Source organism: Anopheles arabiensis, chromosome 3 (assembly GCF_016920715.1).
Source record: "Anopheles arabiensis isolate DONGOLA chromosome 3, AaraD3, whole genome shotgun sequence".
NCBI lineage: Eukaryota > Metazoa > Arthropoda > Insecta > Diptera > Culicidae > Anopheles > Anopheles arabiensis.
The window spans coordinates 23,760,768-23,783,838 of NC_053518.1; the positions used below are offsets into that span (position 1 = coordinate 23,760,768).

General features: G+C 44.9%; 1 protein-coding gene across 2 annotated transcripts in view; it reads left to right on the forward strand.

The window, feature by feature from the left end:
• Positions 1-23,071, forward strand: part of LOC120900316 (protein tiptop) — a 174,060-nt gene that overhangs the window by 133,695 nt on the left and 17,294 nt on the right. The window contains exon 4 of one of the 2 annotated variants that reach the window (XM_040307141.1): positions 1,940-2,303. In XM_040307141.1, the coding sequence (XP_040163075.1) occupies positions 1,940-2,303 (364 nt within the window). Of the gene's footprint in view, positions 1-1,939; positions 2,304-20,229; positions 22,788-23,071 lie in introns of those variants that run through there. The other variant, XM_040307142.1, reaches the window with a different exon arrangement.

A 23,071-nucleotide genomic window follows, 5' to 3' on the forward strand; every position in this document is an offset into this window, starting at 1 on the left:
GTCACGCGTTACGTTAGCGTTGTCCTTTATCGATTGATACGTCTCTCCCTGTTCCTTCTCTGCTCCCCCCCCCCCCCCCCGGCAGCAGCATTCACAGCAACGCAATGAAGAGAGCGGAAAAAAGCAACTCAACCGATGCCGTTCCCGAGGATGAGCGCATTAATTGCTCGAGGAGCTTTATATGCTTCTTTTTGCTGCATGCGTAAAACGAACTTTGAATGCTTTGACAGGCCATTTAATCAACAGCAACGATTGTTGTTATTAACATCGTTGTCATCGGCGTTAATCCCCGGCAGCAGCAGCAGCAGCGGCAGTGTGCATGCAGCATCACGGGGTACCCGTGCGATTCCAATGTGCAAAAACATAGTCAATTCAATCGATGCCCGCCGTGACATTTACCGTTTTATTACGCCACGCTTATGAAGCTTACCGCGGTGGGGGGGGGGTAAGTTATTGATCGCAGCCTTAACGCTTTTTGAGGATCAACTTACTCAGCTTTATCGCAAATTAAGGATTGCGTTTAATAAAGGTTAATTTCTGTGCTTCGAAATTTAGCGATTTTTTAAACTATACAAAGCAATAATCTTATATCAGGGAAGCATTCCTTACTGCACCAATAGTAACGGACTGAAAAATCGATCATCCGTACATCAGCAATCACGTAGTAATGGTGAAAAATCACTGTATGAAAAGTTACGGTGTGAGCACGAAAAACCCCCACAGAACCCTCAACAGTCCCTTATGTTTCAAGCCACGTGTTTGCTTCGCCTGTCCATTTGCCGTTGCTGCCGCTACTGACCATTCACGCTACGACGAAAGCTCCGGTGAGAATTGAAATCCTCCCCACAACACATCGCTCAATCGTTCACTTCCACCGCTCAATTGATCTATATATTCCATTCTTCCAGCACACCCTGGGAGAGGTTGGTTCTACCACAACCTTCTCCTCATCCCCCTGTATAATGCCCCCACTTCTTTCCACCGAAAATCTGACCAAAGTCTCTACCGGTGGCTATGCTGTGCTCTTCAAACAGTGGCCAATTTTAACCATCTCCCTAAAGTACACCGCCCAAAACCCCGTCCGCCCTGTCGAAGCCACCCGTCCATCGAGCTCGTCCGAAAGCATCGTCCGTCCATTGCCGGGTGTTTTTTGCACGTGTAGAGAAGCGGTGGAAAGGTGTAGAAATTTTATAATATTGATAAATTACAAACGAAATCTCGCCAGGCTTCACTTTGGCGTGGTACACTCACCCGTTCCCCGAGCGACTTTTCATGGACGCTTTTGCGGGAAATGGACCTGTGCTGGCAGACGGATTACCCATCGGAAAAATCACTCCACACACAAACACACACACACACACACACACACAAACACACACACACACAAACACACACACGCCAATGCGAAGGGAAAGGGGGTGAGTACTAAGGGAGTCCGAGCCATCGACGTCGACGTGAGTGTGAGTTTATATATGAAGACAAATTTTCGACAAAATTCCAACTAGCCGGAAAACTATTTCCTATGAGACTGAGGCCGCCCCTTGGACTCCCCCTCCCCCCGTCCTTGGAAGGCCATCGTTTGCCGAAGGTCCGGGTTGGAGTTATAAGCTTGAGGAATGATAAGTTCAACAACATTCGTTTTCTTTTCTCTGTGCTGGTTTTCCCCCCATCCAGGATCAAGGAGCGATTCGAGCCGGCTAGCAGGCAGGCAAACGAATGAATTTTCATTCGTCCACCACTCGACAAGTTTTCGGTGGTTCGATCTTTGTTTTCCTACGATCCGTACCCGAGGCCAGAAGCGATTCGTCTTCCATGTGCTGTAACTAGTTTCTAACTTCCGCATCGGTCGCTTCCTCTCCTCCCAAACGAACCGTAGAACTGGATTGCAATTGCTGCACAGCGCTCAAAATTTCCCGAACCCTCTCCATTTTCTTTGCAGATCAACTCGACGAGGACGGTGTTGAAAGACCGGACAGCAAAGATGTGTTATCCCCCGGATCGTGTGTGAGTCCATCATCATCAACTTTGCCTCCCTCGCCGGTAATCCACCAGCCGGCGCCTGCAACGGACCAGCCCCGCGAAGCCGCCCGATCTCGATCGTCTTTAGCCAGCGCTTCTTCGATTGCTTCTCAAGGCGCACACACGATGCGGGGGAGCGATCAAACACCGGAGGTCAACGAGAGGATACCCCGGCCGTCAGCAATTCAATCGCAGTTGATTGATTCGCATGATGATGATGTGGAGCATAGCATTCCTGCCATCGGGAGCATTGCTGACCTGGCCGGCCCCAACGAGCACACACGGTAAGTGCATGTGTGGTGGTAGGTGTATCCCTGCACCTGCCACCCCTTTTTCTGATGCATTTCTGGGGTTTTCCACGAGCTCAATCAGTGAGAGAGAGAGAGAGAGAGCAAGATTGTGTGCGGACGGTTCGATTTTGCAATGAGTTTCCTCGATGTTTTTGAGATGCCCCCGTAGGGTTGTTACACTGAAGCGGGGTGCCCAGCACACAAAATGCTTCTTACTTGGGGCCCGGGGTGGACGAAGTTCATCTCACAATCCCGTACATTTGTGAGAGAAATTGCATTCATTTCACATTTTCTACACTCCCTCCGAGCTTTTTTTTTTCTACTGAGATTTATGTTTGCGTAACGCTTGCTGGCGCATTCGGGCAAAAGAGGGGTTTTGTGAGGACGGAAGTTCCTTTTCTCATTTATTTGATTTGACTTACGACGAGTTACCCTTTTCGGTCAGCGGGAAAGCGGGCAGCACAATGCAAAAGCAGGGTATATTGCATTTATTGGAGTGTGTATTTTCCGAGCAAGCTTTCCCTTCCATCAATCAAGCTCAGCGCTGTTCGATTGGGCGATCGGCACATGAAATGAATGGAGCGGCATTTGTATTGAACAAATAGATTTATGCGCAATAAATAAAGTTTCTTGAATGTTGTTACGGTCGCTCGTGTGGGTCACGAGTGGGGGAGTGTTGACTCTTTGTTGCCCTAAAATGAGCACTGTAAAGTGGACGAAAGCAGCTACCAGAACACTTAGAGAATGTAACACTCACTGTAGAGGTCAGTCTTAAGTCGAATATTTCAGCACTTTCTAATTTTTGAGACCGTTCGTAGAGTCATGTATCGAAATACTGCCCTCACAATGCTATGCTATGCTTTTGCAAAAAGCCTAGGCCAATATCTTTCAAAAAAATCAAAAAAATACATAAATGTAAAAAAGGTGGAATGTGATCTAATGCGTGAAGGCTACAAGGAAGGTTATCGTTTAGCCCACATAGACTGAACTGTAGTGAAAACTGATCGATGTGGACTGTTTTAACAATTCATCGTACAGGTGATCATAAAAGTATATAGACTGCTGGAAGTATTGGAGCAAAGAGGTCTTACCATGAGTAGATTTCCATGTGAGTTGAGAAGACGAATAGATTTGTAGAAAGGGTCTAATCCTATCCGGACAGTTCGAATGAATCAGTGATCTTTCATGATCTGTCATAATGTTACTAGCACAGTGAGTTTCAAGCGATTTGGCCCTACTTTAAACATTCTGGGTTTGCTAATATGTTTTGTATAGCAGATATGCCATAGTCTACGTTACGCTATAGCAAACTAAGGCTTCTTCTTCTTCTTATTTGGCACAACAATTTTTTTGACGCCAAGGCCTGCCTGCACCAGTATTTGGCTTGGCTTTTAGAGACTTATTGATTATCATAACAAGATAGTCAGTCCTACACATGGGAACACGGTCCATACTAGGCTTGAACCCATGAAAGTATATACATGAAAAATAAGACTCATATCTGCAAAATTTTTATGAAAACCATGCCCAAAAGTATAAAAAGGCATAATATTTACAGGAAGTGGAAGTTGAACAGTCCTCCTTCCATAACATTATCGCCAGTATTTTGCTACAATTAAATTCTTGTTTTTATTCCTATAATGAGTGATTAATTTAAGCCAATGGAGGTGTAAGTGATTTAAGAAACTGTCCAGGAAGGCGTAAATTGCTCTCATAGTTGGTGTAATGCATTATGAAAATTAGGTACTCGAATTAAACTAGCCACCACTATGCACTGTCCCTGTCTGTTTCGAAACCCAAACTGTCCCATGTACCATGTAACTCTAGACAACCAGCATTCAGTTGCTATGCACGTCTTGCAACTCCATCTGACACCTTTCCAAAACTCCCGCACCAGCAACGCGCTGCCCAAAACCTGGGCCGATGTGCTGCTCATTGCAGTCCGAATCTGTCAGCCCGTGCCTCAAGTTTTCTAATTATCTGACATATGACAACCGCATGCACACATACACACGAACACATACCCTCACGTACACGTTCTATCAATCACTGTCAGCTGCTGTAAGCATTAGAATGGACATTGAAATACCGCAGAAATTACACACATGTCCCTTCCTATTCCCAGCCCTGGTTGGTCCTCCCGTCGCTGGACGAAAACGTTGAAATGAAAATAATTTACAACGCTCTCCTCTGCATCGTAGGCACGTAGGTGTGTGTGTGTGTGGGGTTGCAAAAGGGGAAATAATGTGAATGACAAAGTCATTGCGGTTTTTGCAATGATGATGATGGTGGAAGGATGGAATGGGCGCACCCGTGCTGCATGGGAAACACGGAGACACTAAACCCGAAAAACCTCCTCGACCAGCGGGGCGAAATGAATTGTAATTTTCGGCAAATAATGTACAACCACTCGACCACGCTCCACGCACAGCCCCACAGACTGGTCTGTCCTGCTTCTCACTGACCCTTCTCTCCTCGACTGACCTTCGATGGATGCGTTATAGTAATCCCTTTCAAATGATCTTTCCCCGCTGGGTGAACACATTTTTCACGCTGACACTTTTGCCGAAAGTCCCATTTACTACCTTTGTACGGGGGGAGGGGACCGGGAAAGGTAACGTCCATGGCCACGGAGATGAACCGTGATGGAATCTTTTATGGATTATTTGTCGCAATTGTCTATCACACATTAAAAGGCCAACTTTGGAGGGTGGAAAGAGGGGGGGGGGAGCAGGAAAGTATTCTTCTTGGTGGGGCTTTTACAGAAACACTTATCCCGTTGACGAGGATACTGAGGCACAGTATGTTTATTGTGTGTTGGAAGATTGCGAAGTCATGCGGGTGGTAGTGGGTAGTTGTGGACAGTTTCAGTCATATTTTCATAAAAGTTTTGGATTGAGTTTTGCACTCGCACCTGGTCACTAACTGCACCAATGTGATGGTGCCATTATGCTTACAGGGATTTTCATTTAATATGTCAAAAGGATTCGGTACGCGTAGACAAGTGAAACAAAACTTTTGGCTAAATACATACCAGGGAGCAGGTTAAAGTGTATAAGCACTTTAGTTGTAACGTTTTGTCCATATAAATCCTGCTGATGTGAAGTATTTTTGAAATTTTATTGAAAAATGTTCAAATATTGTATTTCTATGGTGAACGTGACATTTTGATCATAAAAACACTTTGCACAATAACTCACAAAACCATTCCATTTGAGCAAATGTATGGTTTTGAGATCAATAAAGGATGTGTTTTTTTTTACTTTCTCCATTCACCTTTCCTTGAAATACATTTTTCCCCTGCCACGCATTGATCTGCCACGGGAAACAGTCATTTGATGGATGGCACCGTGTCAAGTGGGCGCATGATTTAGCAAAACTATTCACCTTTAGCGGTCCCTTTTTGGTACGTTTTTTGTTGTTGTTGCCTTTCTCTAACTCCATTTGACTGTTGCTCACACTCGAAGAAGAGCCACCGTCGTGACTTATTGCACTTCCAGTGCTTAAGATTGTGTTGCGCCGTGCGCCGATTCTCCCAGGCTGGCCAGGGATGGATGACGAGCATTCTAGGCCTTTCTTTCATATTTTTACAGCTACTCGGGGGACACACGGCCTGCAGCACTGTTGATTCAAAACAGTGCTGGTGCAGGACAGTGTGCGGGAGGTGCCCGCAGCCCCCGCCGGGATGATCAATTACTACGATTGATAAATATTTTCCGAACAAAATTGAAATCCTTTCAGTGCGGTGTCTGTCGATACCTTTCGTGCGTGTTGTGCGAAAAAACTGGCAACGCGGACTGGATGGATGGATGGATGGATGGATGGTCGATTCAGCTATGATCCGATGTGTCAAGTCATGCCATATGCTGCCGGCATGACCGTCAGCCCATCACCAAAGGGGCACCCCTCTCTTAGTGGGTACCGGCAGAGTGCCAGCGGACCGTGATAAGTGGATTGTGGATGAGTGACAATTTTGGGACACCTTCCGTAGCTTACCTTTCAGCTTTGGTGAGCATATTTTCTAACATCATCAATTTTGCCGTACGCTTTCCTTGTCGATAACTTTCGTGGTTAAAGGTGGGACACCACTGGGAACAGTGCAATTGATTGACTAATGAATACGGAGTGTGATCATTTTTCACTTCCATGCGCGGAAGCGAGGAAACTCAAAAAGCAATAATTTGATGAAAGGAATTTGTGATGATTTTCGTTTTTTTTGTATTGTAAAATTCGTCTGGAACCAATTTATGTTGAAAAATATCCTGAAGAGGATTTGTATTTGCAAAGTTATCAATTTGAAATAAATAAAATCATTCAATTCACCTGAGTTAACTGATTTATACCAAGGTTTATACAACACTACTAGACTATCGAGAAGAGCTATATTTCGTAACATGTCTCAAGATTATATATCTATCCACATGTTCATTAAATGAGTTCAAAATCAGAGCAATAATTAGAAAATTCAGAGCCTTAAGCCACATGTATATCAATGTTCCTTGGTTTAAGCTTAAAGTTAAAACATGTTTTTTTCAGCAGCAGTTAGAAATTTAGTGAAATTGAGCGTACAATATTACAATAATACAATAATAATTAGTATCAGTATAACTATAACAATCATAAAACAACAAAATTTGTTCAGGGAAAAGTTCAAAGTTCAACGAAAATAGTGCAATTAAAATTTTGTGCTTCATTCTTCATTTTCCTCTAAATGTAACGTTCTCTGAAAAAGAGAATAGAGCAATCCAATGAAAAACCAATTGAAATAAACTTAATAAATGAATAAAATAAAAGCTAAGGCAACATCAAATGTTTAATCCTGATTACAATTTTTCCCTCCAATAAATCAACTACAAATCAGAAACAGCAAAGGATTTTCTCCTAACCCACAAAATTATGCTCAGAACCTGCTAAAATTCATCACCCAATAAGTCTGCATTACTCTGTCCCCTGTCTCTGCCCCTTTCCAAACTATGATGCAGTCGATAAAACATCCCCCACTACTATTGCAAAATCCAAACCCTAGGTCCACCAGTTTGTGCTGCTGCTCCTGCAACATGTTTGTGGCCGAAATGTAAACGTGAACAAAATCACCAGCACCACAACCACAAACACACACATACACCCCGTACTCCGAGCGCTCGACGTTCGTTGCCCGCGAAATGCGAAACTCATGGGAGGAAAACCACCACCAAACCTATGCAGGTCGGAGCGTGCACAAAATCGGAAGGATAGTATGCTGCCAAGCAGACCCAACGGAAGGCCCAAAAAAAACACACACACACCGGTGATGCTTTCAATTTGAGTTGATTGATAGGTCGATTGATTGATGGATCTGGACGGGCTGACTGACAGTGTTATTGAGTGCTAAACATTCTCAATCAAACGCAGACACAACCAGACCAGAAGCCCAGCTGATCTCCGATCCCCCCGGCCGACCGAAGTTGCGATGATGGTGCGTTTTTGTGTGTTTTTGTGTTTGGTTCGCTCTTTCACTCACACACACCAGGGGTAACGTGGAAGGGTGCCGTATGGTGTGCTAATTCTTCTGTTTTGTACTTTTTGGCAATCACTGTACTTGTAGTGCGCTCCTTTTCGCTTAACGCGGAACGGAACAGGGAAGAAATAAATGTTTTTCGATGCACATCGATCTGGAATGGCCTTGAATATTAAGATTTTTTGTCCGTTATATTTTGCGTTGGTAGTGTTTGATTGGGGTGGAGTTACTTGTATTGTGGACGAGGCAATGAATAGTTGTTATTTAAATTATCCTTTTAACGTCTTTGAAATATGTATCGGAGTTAGCGCAATTAGCGCAAGAAGATATTAAATAAGCATAGCTAAACTAAGCTCAGATAGACCTACAACTTACATCAGTATTTCTATAGAAACCACGACACTCTTATTGAACGCCGTAGCCTGCTCAAATGGTACGACTTCACAAAATGCCAGTCATGAGATCGGACCCAGGTGAGCTTAATCCTATTGTGGATAAAATCGTTAGTCGTAGATAGCCAAGTCCCAACAGCAGACGATGCCGTCGTACAGTCATTGACAAGACTTGACAGTATGCCCATCGTGGGTTCAAGTCTAGTATGGACCGTCCCCCCTTAGCGAGGACTGACTATTCGGCTGTGCGGGGCTGAATTAAATCTCGAAAGCATGTATAGGCCGGCATAACCACGTAGGTAACGACAGGTAGACAAAGATAGCCAAGTTCATTCGTGGCTATAGATGCAATTATAAGAGGCGAAAGAACTCCGTTGGAGTCAAAGCCTCTATAAAAAGTTCAAACAACAACATATAGATGCAATTATTAAGTTGTAGTGCTTAATTCCGGTTTCGTAGTACAGTCGTCAACTCGTACGATTTAACAAAATGCCCGTCATGGGTTCAATCCCCAAATAGACCGCGCCGCCATACGTAGGGTTGACTATCCTGCTATGGGGGGAATCAATTAGTCACTGAAAGCCAAGCCCACAAGTGGGTAGAGGCAGGCCTTGACCGACATCGGTTGTTGAGCCAAAGAAGAAGAAGTGCTTAATTAGTAGAACAAGGAGAAAAAGAAGTAATGTTGAGATAAACCGTTCCTTTGGAAAGTGATAGACGACATTCTAAGGCAAATGTTTGTAAGCCCCATTAGCAGACACTTTTTAACGAAGAATTAAGAAACTATATCAAATAATCTTGGAGAAATATATAAAAAATACTTAGACCTATTCGCCATGCTAGGCAACAATTCCTGTAAGGTTGATTAACGATAAGATCGGTTGACTGAAGGAAACACGCTTTAACTAACGCCATCTGGTGTTGGGAATAGAATGCATGCCTTTTCTTCTCAATTTCTTAACACGTGCATCAAGCAAAAGTAGGATACATATTAACATCCTCATACATACGTTATTTGTTATAATATTACATTACTCGGATTTAAAAACTAAAGCCTTGGACATCCATTTGCTTTGGCCATATCTCCAAGGATACATCGTTTATCGTTTGCTGCTGTTTGCTTCCTTCTCGTCCGCCACAAAACAGATCCCTTCGGGGCCCTTGGAAACCCATTCCTAGAAACAACAGATCATTTTTTTCCATGGTATGTTAAATTAGCACCACCACCAGCACCACTACTACTACTACATACAGCCGATCCACACTGATATCTGATTGCATTCATCTGCAGACGGAACCATGTTCCATCCATGGTGACCTTCGACTGTCTCCGAACGATGACACTTGATTTATGTCTCACCAAAGGACCCACATTAAGGCTTCGTTTGTGCGACGCTGCACGCTCTCCTTACGCTTCAATTGCCCAAGAAGTGGGCTTTCCTTCCCTCCTTCCCATTTCTCTTTGCGCAAGGACACTCTCGGGCTAAGAAATGCATCAAACCAACTGTGTGTGTGTTTTAAAACAGTGACGCAATCGGACGCCATCGAACAAGACCTCATCCTTGTTGTCAATTCATCCAAACGGTGACCGTAAATCATGGAGTGACAAACGCAACAAATCACATACACAAAAAAAGAGAAAGTTTTGCCTCGTTTCCACCACCCGTCCTTTTGCTCCTTATACCTGACGGTCGTGCCCACAGCCCAACAATGCACTTTCGGACGAACCCAACCAAATGCAAACCCGAACAACAAACAACAACGGCGTGCCGTGTTGAGTGTTTGGAAAATTATTCACAGCAATTAATCTCACGTACAAATCGACCCGGGAAGGAATTTGAAAAAAAAAAGAAGAAGAAGCCCAACCCATAACTCATTGTCCTTATGCAAAAGGACACGACGACCGGCAAATAGCTCCTTGGAGGGTTTGTGCGATTGTGAAGAAACAGTCGCTTCCTTCAATCCTCAACCCTGGTTGGACAGTTGGTCTTTGCGTCAGCAGTGTGTCACATGCGTTCTCCGTCACAGGAAATAATAATTTACATACTGCATGCATGCATCACATGCGCTTTTTCTTGACACCGCACCGCTCTGTGAGCGACGGAGCGACTGACAGCGGAGCATGGCATGGTGGGTCTCCGGCGCTCACAAAGCTATCCACGGGGAAGGAAGCTGGCATTGGTAACAATCACCCAAACGGGCAGAAATAAGCTGCCACCATACACAAGATGCAAATTGCAATTGCATTTACTTCACTTTGCTGGCGCGTTTGCTGAAGCACGAGATAGCAGCAGATAGCTTTCCACTTTTCCATCAGAGCAGAAAGGAGCGAACGTCCGGGCGGCGTGTTCTAGCTTGCTCCGAGTTCGTAAGTTTCGGCAAAGACTTTCTTAATTCAACTTGACGGCTAACAGACAAAACATCTTCCGTCCATCATGCCGGCTATTGCGTTTTGCCATTTGCATTCCATCTTACTTACTTTCCCCCGTTTTTCCCTGTGCCTCTGTCACTGCAATATACTTTGGGCCATTGTTTTAGCCAGCGTTTGTAGGAACGCATCTGCATCTTTGCGTCTTTGTCACCTTCACCAGCTGGTCAGCTGGAGATGGGCTAGGGCTGTGCCGGGACAGACAGGGTCGGTCAGTTTGAGTTTTGTAAGTTTTAGGCCCCGATGCTCTCGTGCACTGCAGATGGCGCTCTGTCCGTCTGTCTACGATGTCTTACCCCGGGCCTGTCTTGCAAGCGTTTCACAGGCGACCAAAGCAACCTCCCCCGCCCCAGAGCCTCCTGAACTGTCTGAAGGATGTAAGATGAAGCGCATCTTGTGGAATCCATTTCAGCAGAAGAACACGACGTTTGAGTAGTAGTAGCAGTAGTTTCATTGGAGGGAGATGGGTATGGATTTGGAAGGCCATTGTTTGGAGCTTGGTTACTTGAGCTACGGACAAATCAAATATTGAGATGCAGACAAGAAGTATTCCTGCTCAAGATAAAATGATTTCCTTGTTTTCTAGCAGGCCTGTCCTGTCTAATCATGCTGTGGATTGGTGCGGGATGGCTCCATTCTGGATGGAGCCTTGTGGATGAAGTTCATTTTCTCTTATGATGGGCAAGATGAGTAAGTGATGCAAAGTTGAATGCTAAATTTAATTCCAAAATTTCTTCATCAACTTCTTTGATCACTTTCAATAAAGAACATTTCATTAAGCCCTTCTTAATGAATTCAGCCACAACGCAATCATCGGCACCGCTTGAAATTACCAGTAAAAGCACAATTAATAGCATATTTAGGTGAGCTGGCATCATTTATCCATGGTAATGGTATAAGAGAAGCGATATGTTACACACCGTGATGCGACAATTACTCTCGGTTTCGTCAACTCCGCATCAACTCTTCGCTTAATTTCGTCAAAGGTTCAGTCCGCATCCTGTTTAGCGTGGTCTTCCCCGGTGCGAGGGGCAAAAAGGAACCGGTTGTAGCCCAGGGTTTTTGACAAATGACAACAAAGACCAACATAGACGACGGTTTTACCCTCATCAACTTACGACGTGGGGAGACTCTTCTTTTTTTTGCCTACATCTCATCGTGACACTGTCGAAGGTCAGGTTGGATGTTGCAAAAACGTATGTTGGTTTTGGGGAGGAGTTCCCTTTGTGCGCTTCCTGCTTTAGTTCGTGTTCATTATCCATAATTAGCGTTTTGTAATAATCACCACTTTAAGCACATTTTTTTAATGATTGAGCAAGATTTGTACTCATTTCCTTGATCTAAAGAGTTCGATTAATGCTGACGTGTTGTTTATTTGCTGCATTTTATGAGTGAAAGTTCCTCGACGCATCTGTCATCCTAAAGCGGCCTTCAAGCGGCAAAACGTACTGCGGGACATTTCTTCATGTTTGAAAAACTTCATACTGCTACAAACACAAACACACACACACACTCACATAGAATTGCATTTTATTATCATAAATTCTTATTTTAGCATATTTTAATTATAATTTATGGTCACCATAACTTACGATTAAAAACTCGTGGTCCAATTTTCCTGCCCTCCCTTTTCGATTTCTACCCACTGCCTGTCCAAACTATTGCTCCCTCGGAACCATCGTGTGCATCGTGGTGTCGGACCTGGGACCGGGAGTGTTTTTTTTCCCCACTCTCCTCTGTTTCGTCTTCGTCCGGCCAACATCTATCCAACCGTGTCAGGGAAACGGCTGTTTGTTATGACTCTATCACCCGGTTCGGCCAGCAATTCTTACCAAGCCTGACGAAAGCCTCCCGCAGTCGATTCCTTTCTGCCCTGGCCCCATGTGCCCCATTAGCTCCAGTGACGTCTTGCTACTGCTGCTTCTACCGCTGCCAATGATACGGTGGGTGGTTTATTATGGCCCACTCTTCTGCCACTCTGTTTGCTCTGCATTCTGAGGAAGAAAAACTAATAACTATTGCCCTCCCACCGATGCGATGGTGCATGGTGGATGGAGCCAGTCCGTCGTCCGTTTCGCATAAATTAATAATTTACGTCCGTGGCGCTGTCATACAAAACTCGGGCTCGATATTTTTAGCGAAATTGTTGCCTGCCTTGATGATGATAATTAATTTACGCGTAAATAATTTCTAATGTTTTGGTGCTCATACACCCATTCACCTGTAATAAGGGGGGGGGGTGTGCAACACACACACAAGAACGGAGTACCAAACGATCACCAATTAAGTTGAGTTTTGCTAGCTAAAAGTCTTCACCTCTTCACCTTCAACGATAAAAAGGGTACCAGAACCGATGTTACGAACAAATATAGCCGCAGTGACATAAAACTAGGGGCTTCCTTCCTTTTTCCCAGCTGACATAAGCTTACCATTGAGCGCTTTCAACATCTATTACGCACGTGTAAGTGCCCGCTCCAACTATTCCCAGAGCTTAATATCACACTAAGAATCTGCCGCAAATGTAACGTGCGCCAGCCTGCCTGTCACCTGCCAAGACTGCCCGGGCTCAGGAAGCTCAATATTTACACTGCCTGCCAGTACCTTTTTTCTTTCTTCTTTTTAGCACACAGGGATTTGAAGATTCCTTCCCCCTTCTCCTCCCCCCCCCCCCACACTCGATTCGGTGCGACTTATAACACCGTGCCGCACTTAACCGGCAAACCGAAAAACCGGGCACTGATTAAATCGGAAACTCATTCGTTTAACCCGCACCGGGGGCTCATATTTTTCCCTCAAATTCTCTCCAGCGTCAAATTATCTGATAAAATTTATACATTTACCCTAAGCCTCAATCTTACTTCTGTGTCGTCGTCGTCGTCAATGCGCCCTGCCTTGGTCCGTACTATCAGGTTGCTTGCGGGATTTCGATCCCGCCCGACCGGCGGATGATGATGGCACAGAACGGCAACCGTGTGTGCGTGTAAATCGCGTGTGAGTGTGTGTGTGCGCACACAGTAGGCGCAGTGGAACGGTGGGGAACCCTTACGCGCGCGGGAAAAGGTTACGCACAATTCGGCACCTTGCGGAAAAGCCCCGGGTGTGTCGACTTGGGTGATATTTTCCAGCGTACTCTCTCTTCCATCTCTTCCATCTCATCCAGCTCCCGAGCATCTTCTCGGGGGCAATGTCGTTCCGTTGAAGCTACAGTGCTGCACAAAAGTGTTTGCGTAGTCATAGCTGTATAGCGGTCAAAGAAGGCCACATTTTGCAACACGTGGTTTCTTAGGTACTCCATAGCAACACGTTCGCGTAGTCGCGTAAAGAAAAATGTCTCTCTAAGCGATAGGTCACTGTTATTTGATATGAATAAGTTTTACAATTCAAAAACACACATTTTACATACAATTTTAGTGTCGCATAGAACTGTTTTGTCACACACTGTGTCCGTGTATAGGATAATCTACAACAACCAACAACAGCAACAAAAAAAACATAACTTTACAACCGTCACCTCACCGAAACTTTACCTACCGCATGCAACGTTACTCAAGCTTAACTGGGCGGGGGGATTAACCGTAAAGAAGTCGCCTCATCTCATCTGCTCCAACTCACTTACCTATTGGGTTCAGTCATTCAGCCGTTCTCACCTTCCGTGTCACCTTACCGCGTTGCGCTGCTGGAGTAGAGCACGGGCCACCACTACAAGGGGTGTTTTGGAGCAGGGGACTCGTCCTTACATAGTGCGTGTGAGTATGCGAGTGTGGAGGTGTATTTTAGTCGTCATATTTTATGGATGATAACATCTTTACACTCCCAACTCTCCCGAAAAACCCGTCATTGCGGGAGTACGGTGGGGGAAGGTAACAATATTTGCTTGGTTATTTTGTGTAGTTTGGGTCCTTTTTTTCTCACTCTCTCTCTCTCTCGGGTTCTGTTGCCATCTCCGATATAGAAGCGTGTAGTGTCTTTTTGTTTGCGCACCGCTTGCTTCGCTAGGTAAGATTGGCATGCTTCTTTTTTTGCAGAACCCATCATACCTCCCTTACTGTTGCTCACCATCCCGATGCGATGGATCTTTGCTTCTCTTGATCCGCTCGTTTCAGCATGAGCCACTTTTCGTTTTCGTTGGCGGTAGTAGTATCATAAAAACTCTCCCGATCGATTAGGAATGGGAGAAGGATGAGTGCTTTCGGCGTAAATAGTTTGCCTAGGGAGGTTATTATATAGAAATAGCAATATCGAGCACTTTGGTGGATGCTTATAGAAAGGACGAATGTGTTTTGTTTAAAAATGGTCTTTATTGTAAAAAAAGTTATAAAAGTTTTCTAAAAACGATTGTTTTATTTGACATGATGAAGGATTTAGGTACATTGTATTATGTTTAAATATATTTAAAATATTATTTTTACTTTTTAATTTACGCAAAAGTTACTATAAGTCTTAACATTATGTTGTGAATTCTTTCAACTTATAAAAGTATTGTGTTACAAGAGAAAATAACCTTTTTTTAAGTCCTTCCAGTACCAACACAAGACATCAATGCTGTTCTCAGAGGTGCTTTTAACCACAACAATTTATGACACCTTCTTCTTATATGCACAACGGTCATCTGAACGCTTTGATTTCTTTCATCTCTTCTTAGCTCTTACTTTACATCTTTCTTTGCCGAAAAGAAAAATTCTAAACATTTCTTCGAAGACTATAGAAGACGAAAAGAATTGCTCCGTATACTCCACATTGCGTACCGGAAGCTTGGCAATCCCTGTGGAGTTTCTTTCCATTTACTGCCCTTGCTTGGTTGAAATGCTCCCCAAAATGCTGTCTACCTTCCATGCAAACCATCATCATCATCATCATGGTGGAAAACAGGGCCAAAGGTCCTGGTGGGTCATTGTGCTCCGAGGACAAATTAAAGTCGTCTTGTGTGCTGTGCGGGAATTTACGACACGCTTCGTTCGTTTGGCGGGGGAAAACTGTATGATAACTGTTTCCCTTTTCTTATTATTACTAGCAACAGTTTATACGATGCTTTTTTTTTTCAGTGGCCAGTGCCCATAATCACAGCACACAAAAATGAAATTCAATTTTAACCCAACTAGGTCTTCTTTATCTAGCTCAACGCGTCTCGTTCCTCTCCGCGTTGGGCTACCGCAGTCTGGGCTGGGTCGTGACCTTTCCTGCACCATCAGCCCCACCAGGACCACCACACCGGTCTTGCAGATTTGGTATCTATTTGATGGGGAGGAAGCATCGTTAGCCAAAACACTTGTCCGAGGGCGCGGCAGGGCCCGCCTGTCACGGCCAGAAGGTGACGAGCGAAAGAATTTTTGCACTCCCGTTGTCATCGGTGGCAAACGTTATTTTGTTTGGGCAGCATAGATTTTATTCATGTTGCTGTGTCTTTCTCACTTCACACTTTTCACACCCCCTGCCCTGGTGCTCTGTCCTCGTGCAACGAACCGCAAGCACTTTGATGCACTTTTGGTGCTCTGTTTGTCAGTAGTTAAAAATTTGTCGGTTTGTTGCTGTTGTTTTCTTCCCTTTTTTGATATTTGAAAAAAAAAACAACAACAACCGTTTTCCAAACCAAAACAAAAAATGTACGACGTTGTCTTGTCTGCACCTATCATTCGATGCGGACGGGTGCATTAGCTTAGGAAAAATCGGGCGCGCTTCTCTTTTGCCTTTGCCTTTATGCAGTGGTGCCCCGAGGGGTGCCCCTGCACCGACTCGTGCAAGCGTTTCAGGTTAATGGAGCGACGTGGCGGTACACAGCATAAAAACAAACATCAAACTAAAGTCGTCTCAATCAATGCCATCGGCAGCGAAAAAACCAGACCGTCGTACGAATTTCCTACTTCTTGCCAACGCTTGCCAACGCACCACCGGCGGGGCCGACGGAGGAGCATCGCAAAATTAACGAAACATAAAAACAATAACCCCACCCTTTCTCCCTCCCCTCCCGGAAGTTCCTCTTGAGGTGGTGCATTTTTAATGTTTTCGTATTATTCCTCTCTCGAACGCTCTCTCTCTCTATCTTTTTGAGGTTTTAGATGGTAGCATAAAAATCTGACACACATCAATAAAACTAGTTCGATTTTTGATAGTACGAGGTTTTTTTTCTTTATTCTCCCCTTCTCTAGCTCATCATTTCCGTTGTTTCTTTTTTTTTTTTTTGGGTTCAAATTTCGGGCTTCCGACCGACCGAAGCCAGTCTTACCTTTTGAACCTTTTTTTGGCTGGTCCCTGGACCGGGGCCCGCTGCACATTTTGCATAATCGTTCGCTGAGTTACGAGGTTTCGGCCTCGGCCGGGAAAACGTTGCAAATGCCGCTGTCTATCAGCCGTTTCTTTTACTCCCTTGCAGTCATCAGCATTGAGTGGGGCTGGCGACTCCTCTCCACTACTCCACTTCCGCTGCACAGTTTAATACACTCACCGGACCAACTTTCTCTACCCAAAACCACCCCCTCACACCGCCCTTTCTCGTAGCGTGGTCCGTTTTGTTTCTTTTACCTTGACGGTCCGTCCGTCCGTTGTCCTTATGATTCGACGTTATCAGTTTCAGCTTCAGGGTGCGAGTGTATCGCCTTTTCCTGCCCGCGCCATCCCGTGCTTCCTCCCGTTTTTTTCGCTGTCATTTCCGGCCACATCGAAGTCACATCGGTTGCCATCAATTGGGTGCTTTATTTTTTTTTATTTTGCCCGTTTTGACGATTGCATTTGCTCATACACACACCCGCTCGAGCTCGATGCTTGTGATGCTACCTTTATTTTTGTTTTTTTTTTTCTCTCCATATCACATCGCGAACCTTTGTCGTGCCCATGGTGACAAGACAAAACCTGTCCTGACCTGTCATCAATCAAATGGATTGCAAATGGGACGAAAGGGTTTTCGGTTGAAGCTTTCTGAGCATTTTTTTCTCCTTCTTTTTGTACTATAATTAATGTTCTTATCTTTGCAAATGACAAGTGCTATGCAAATCACAAATAATTGGTATTTATTTTTATTGTTTTTGCTGGTTTTTGGTCGTAATTTTTGTATGTTTGGTTAAAAATATATTATTGAATTAACGCATTTAATTTACTTTTTTCTAAGAAGCTAAAAAGACTAGTTAAAAATACATTTTTGAATTTTTACATTAACCATTTCTATACTAAAAAACGAAAAAAAAATCTCCTTTTCGTCTGCTAACACTACAAAAAACACACATACACACACATCACACTAATGACGATAAAACTTCGTCTGTGGCTAAACAAAAATAAAACCTCATCTATTTTATGTTGTAAACACTTGCACACAGCTGCATCTAAACCTCTCAATGTTCAACCATTCATTTCTTCATCGAACCAGCACACCCATTCTCACGAGCAACACACACAAAATACACCCACTGTATACTTACCCCCCCTTACACGCATTTACTGCATAGTGCAACGCATTCGCACCCGATCAATCAATCAACCGACCATCGGCCATCAATCAATTTTCTTTCACAGTTAAGAGCTAATAAAATTCAAACGATTTCTCAAACATCACGACGGGACGGACGGAAATAACACATAAGAAAGGCCAAACGCAACAGATTGATTAGTGTGAGGCCACGTGTGTGGATAAGGCACAGAGATTATTTTTATTGATTATCACAAAACTTTCCAGTCGTTTTCTACACATCATCTCTTTAATGGGAACAAAAACTGTCATAGCTATATTACTACGTTTAAAAACCTATATTTCCTATTCCATAGTCCTTCTAGAGAAATGCTCCTCTGTTGCTATGCTTTAAAATCATGAATACAGTCGCAAATTCTATCATGCACGCCTCTATCATACCCATCAAACTATATTTCACGCAATTCCGCAGTAATGTTGTGTTGCAGATATTGGTTTTTCACGGGGGAAAAATACGACCCAAGCGTAATGCCCATAATGCTTCACGAGCGAACACAACAAATGTCTAACACACAACCCCTCATATGCAGTTGCGTAAAGACGCATATCGATTGCTCGCAAGGCAATACAAAAAACGCACCAGGATGTGTTGCGTATACCCCAAAAACAAACGCTCCCCCCTCCATTGCCAGCGCCCAAGCATTTGTCAAGAGCAATAGAAGCAAATTGCTCCCTGCGTGTATAGTGCGTCCCATAAACGTTTACGAGACGATTTTCGGCTTTTTCGGCTGCTCCTGCCGTCATAAAAAGCAACTGCACATACACACAAACACACACACACGCGCGCAACCAGAGTCACGTGCAATGTTGGCCTCCTTTTCTTCCTGCTCCTTACTGCTCCACAAGGATACGTCATCAAAGTTGGTGACGGCGGCTCATCTAAATTCGTGACGAGTCGAGCTCGTCAGTTCCCGTTTTCGGCTGGAGGGATATTAATGACATCACACTAGTTCCTTCCCAACTCCCCCCCACACAGAGTCCTCAATAAAATACCCCCTTCCTGTGCTACGCAATCGATTCATTTCGCCAAGTTCCCTTTCAACAGGGACGGATATTCGTGCACACAAACACACACACACTCAGAAAACCACCGTATTTGCCGGAATGTCACTTTTATCACCATCACATTGCGCTCGCTGGAATCACCTTAAAAGTAGAAAACCCTTCCATCACCATACGTTAAACACAGCTTGCGTGAAACACCGTAACCCTCCCTTCCCAGCGTTGGAGCAACATAAAAAGTAATGCTCAATTATACGATTATCAGGTTCAGTTTTTTTTTTTTTTTTTTTTTGGTTCGCTCCTGCTTTCCCTTTGATACACTCACAACTCACACAAACGCACCAAGAACCCTCCCAAAAACACTAAGCAGGCTATGTCCAACGGATAGCCAACGCTGCCAACTGGACTGACTGATTGACAAGCACGTTCGATTGAGCTCGAGCCACGTAGCTGATGACGATGATGACGATGATGATGATGATGACGATGGAGGATGATGATTTATGCACTTGGAAACCCAACCGAGCCGGCCGAGCTCAGCACCCTCCGTATCGTCATCGCGCGCGACACATTGCGCGCTTGAAGCTCCACACTGGAATAATGTGGCCCGAAATGATCCCATAATTTACGTCCCATCGTTTTCCCTCATCTCGCATGGGCAGGGAGGTGGGGAGTTTCGTGCCCTCGGCTCGGTTCTCCTTATGTGTAAGTGTGCGCGTGTCTGTGTGTGTGTGTGTGCTCGTGAGTCGTTCCGAACGCTGGAGTGTGTTCGGGAAATTCACCTTGCGCACGCACCACTTTTTCACCCATCCATGCCAAACCCTGCCACCCATTTCATTCACCCCAAAGCACCACTACAGGGCGTGTGAGCGGGAAAGCAACAATAACAATAAATTATGAAAACAACATGCACAGCGCGCTGTCTGACAGATGCTGTTTTCCCCTGCCCTAAATGCCATTCCGTCTATTATGTGTATGTGTATTAGTGCGCATCTTGCAAACCGGTTTTTTGACAGTCCGGGGTGCAGTGGGCACTGTGTAAGATCTGTTTGTATGTGTGTGTGTGTGCATCGTACCTCTTTTCCCCTATTTCGCTGGATTCGCTATGTACACGAGCGCGGTAAGGGGTTGGCATTCTTGGTTCCATCCCCTCCATTCTGGCCCGAATGGGGTGCTCACGAGAAAAGCACCCCTTCCAACCGGCTCGAAATTGGACTGCCGAGCGCCGCTGGCCCGGTGGTGAATTCACACGAAAACGTCAGTTCAACAAAAACAAGCAAGCGGCCTGGAAGCACATTCGCTGTCGCTCGCCGTCGGTTTCTCGGTACACAAGGCGCGCGAGAGCCACCAACTTTTCGGGTTCGCAGACACACGTGTGTCGGCACCGTCGCGATTCTTTAACGAAACAGGTTCAGTAACAGTAACGGTGGAACAGTTTCCAACAGAGCAAAAGGGTGACAAAAGTTGTTCCGAAGCAAGATCACGCAAGAAAATTGTTGCACAAAACATGAAAAACAGTGTATTGTGCAAGAAACAGTGACAGAAAGTGATCAAAAGGTGAAAATTCCAAATACACTCGAAACGCCAAAAATCCCGTCGGTCGCAAAATTGTGAACGTTCAATCGCTCGAGTAGCAAAAGACGGACGTGACCAAGTGCAGTGCAGAAGGGTGACCCGATCCATCGGTCGTCGGGTTGCATCCGTCAGCCAGAGACGTCAGTTGTGTGACAGCCGAAGGAAAGGAAAGGAGGACACTCAACGTCAGCGCGCTTGTCGGTGTGTGAGTGACGGCTCGTCAAACGACTTCGGTGTCTGTGTGTGTGTGTGCGTGACGTGCTAGAAAGAGCAAGAGTTCGTGTTTATATACGCGCAGTAGGAGAAAGAGGAGAGGAAACCCGAAGCTCTCTACCATCCGAGCCCGTGTACATGAGCGTACCTGCGTGCATGTGTGTGCATGTGTGCCTGTATGTGTTTCAATCTGGGGAGTGCACGAGTGAGTGAGCAGACGAGGCGACACAGGGCTTGTGTTCGGGCACGCGCCAGAAAGAGAGAGGGCACGCGCTCGTGTGTGCGCATTCGCCTACTGCGCTAGTGTGCGTTCGTCCTTATGTGTCACTCGGTGTGATATCCACCACAACGAGATGTCACAGATGTGATAGGTTTTCGTCGAGCGTACACGGGACAGCAGCAGCCGTCGACAAGGCAGAGCCGTCTGTCTGTCAGCTTCCGTCAGTCAAAAGTCGTCGGGTCGAGCGGAAACACAACACACAACGGATTGCTCGCGATTGCTCTCCTACGCTTTCGGGGCCAATCGGACCGTTCGTTTCGGGCCATAGGGCAACATTTTCGGAGCTTTTTCCCACAGCATCCACAGTCGGTCAGTTGACACACTAACGGCATCTCGGGACGGGTGCCCGCAACGCAAACGCTTTTCGCTGTGTTTTGGGAAAACTGTGTGTGTTTTCGGTGGTGGCCGAAGTGTTTGCGCGATTTTTGTGATTTTTTGTTTGTTTTGCCCACAAACTTCATCGTTAACAGGTGAAAAACTTGTGCAACAATAAAAAAACATCAACCACAAAAACAAACAATGGTGAAATGCAAACGATAAATTGTGAAACACTTGCTACGGTGTTGTCCCGGTTGGACGTTGCCCCACTGTGCCACCGATCATCGCGATCGAGCCCACCGATCGACGATGAGTTCGGAAAGCCAGCAGCGATGCAACAGCCCACAGCACGATGTGCAGACAGTGCGTACGCGACGAAATGGTTTAGTTTGTAAGCGGCGCGTGATACGGTCCCCAGGTGCGACGATTGAAAATAATTAATTATGCACCAGCACAACCCAACTCTCCGCCCCTCCCAACACAAACAACAAACGCACAGCACGGCAATACGGCGCTATACGAATCGGTTAAGCAAATAAAAGAAGAAGAAAACGCAAAGTAAACGAATGAGTGAAACAAGTTGTAGTTTTTTGTGATAATTGCATCGGAAGCTGCAAAGTGTGCAAAGTTATACGAAAGCGAAGCGGGCTCGAAGATGAAAGCTTGTCCCGCTCGGAAACAAAATTATACGAAGCAAACCAGAAATTCCATTACAACAATATATACGCGTACGATCATCACGGTTCCAATTTCGGGGAGGCGAAGCGCACTTTGAAAAACGACCCACGGTATACGGTATTTTTTTATTGGCAAAATAACAGCAACAACGAAAAACGAGATGGTGCAAGTGTAACAGCTACATCACTGTTTGTGCAATTCGTGAATCAAAGCGTGTTCAAATTTATTTGAAAATACAAGCGATATAGAGAGAGCGAAGAACAACCCCCGAACAGATGCGTAAGTGACAAACAAGTTGGCAAAACAAAGCAACCCAAATTGTGCAACAGTGTGTGCAAAAGGTGTGTGCGTGTGCAGGTGTGTGCGTACTAATTCGCGTGTGCTTCAAAAGTGACAGAACAGCGCCGAAAGCCCCTTTTTCGGAGCGCGTTCGAAATCGAAGTAGGCGACGACTACGACGATCACAATCACGATCACGACGTGCGTTTAGAAGGAAACATCGCCAGAAGCAGTGCACCTGTTTCTGGTCGCGGGCAAGTGAACGAGTAAAGTTTCAAAAATTGATAACCAAAATCTTCCATCGATGATGCTCCACGAGGCAGTGATGTTGGAAATCTACCGACAGGCCCTTCACGCTAGGTAATTGTGCAAAGCAAAGAGAATCAACCAAACGAGTGGTTTTAATAGCTATAGTACCTCTCGGGATGAGACCTCAGAGATTTTTGTTGTTTATTTGTGATATTTGATGTGGATTCTTGAAATTATGCATTGTTGTTTTATTGGGTGTATTTTAAAAAGTTAGGACCTCCAGCTATTATCATACAACTTTATATCAAACATGTCGTCTGATAGTCGGCATGTTATTCGAAACTCTGATCAAATCTATGTAACCTTGCGACATCGACATGTTCTATTTGCGACAT